Source organism: Aplysia californica, unplaced genomic scaffold, assembly GCF_000002075.1.
Source record: "Aplysia californica isolate F4 #8 unplaced genomic scaffold, AplCal3.0 scaffold00591, whole genome shotgun sequence".
In the NCBI taxonomy this organism is placed as follows: Eukaryota; Metazoa; Mollusca; class Gastropoda; order Aplysiida; family Aplysiidae; genus Aplysia; species Aplysia californica.
The window spans coordinates 79,963-80,990 of record NW_004797861.1 but is presented as its reverse complement, the minus strand read 5'-3'; the positions used below and the strand labels follow the sequence as shown (position 1 = coordinate 80,990).

The 1,028-nt window shown below is 46.7% G+C and overlaps 1 protein-coding gene across 1 annotated transcript in view; it reads right to left on the bottom strand.

Annotated features, from left to right (window-relative positions):
- The window catches only part of LOC101849490 (tubulin alpha-3 chain), a gene marked incomplete in the record, with an annotated part of 27,777 nt that overhangs the window by 13,788 nt on the left and 12,961 nt on the right, over positions 1 to 1,028 (bottom strand). The window contains 1 exon segment of the mRNA XM_005107305.3: positions 132 to 273. Within this exon segment, the coding sequence (XP_005107362.2) occupies positions 132 to 273 (142 nt within the window).

Sequence of the window (1,028 nt, the reverse complement as noted above, 5' to 3'; positions counted from 1 at the left end):
TGTGTGTGTGTGTGTGTGTGTGTGCACGCGCACGCTACGGTTCTCTATATGAATGTATATATGTAATATGAACACATACATCACATTTTGTATTATGCTAAAAATTGTAATATACATTTATTGCTGTTTACCTGATTCTGTCCAGTACAAGGTCCACGATCTCCTTCCCAATGGTGTAATGTCCTCGGGCATAGTTGTTAGCGGCATCTTCTTTACCTGTGATCAGCTGCTCGGGGTGGAACAGACGCCGGTAGGTCCCGCCTCGAACCTCATCTGGGAGGGAGAGATAAGGTTAAAATGTCAGATGATTTTAATTTTAGTTAGTTTGCTTGTACGAGTTACAGCAGAGAAAAAAATCAACACTTTAACGGTGTGCGATACTGGGGGAAAGGAGAACAGAGGTGATTACCACCCGCTGTGGGGTAGAAATTCGTGCTTCTTCGTTTCAATTAGGAGGCCCGAGTTCGATTCCCAATTTGGGAGAATGTTCATAGAGTGTCTCGGTCTTTCTGCTGGGATGTTGTATCACTCCCTGCCCAGGTTGGCCCTCACAGACATGGTCGAAGCCTGCCTCCTAAACGATCTAATTTGTGTCGATGGGAGCATATCATCATCATTGCCTTTCTCACCCTGCACCAGGGTATAGGCCACGGACAAACACCTTCCACCTTTCTCTATCCTGGGCTAGCCTCTTGCTGTTATTCCATGTCTTCTCACTTTTCTGTACATCGATTTCTGTGATTCTCCTCCAGGTTCCACGCGGTCTTCCCTCGGAAACATAAGAACATCTATATTATTTTCTGCCTTCTTTTCCTTGTTCTACCTGTTCCAGTTTCCTCCTCCTCCTCATCTCCCCCTCATCTTCTCCTCTTTCTCCTCTACTACCACCTTCACGCCCTCGTCCTCCTTTCCCCCTACGTTCTCCTTCTAATCGTCAACAACTACCATCACACCTTCTTTGTCTCCCTCTTCCCCATTTTCTCCTCTTTTTTTCCTCCTCCTCCTCCTCCTCCTCCTCCTCCTCCTCC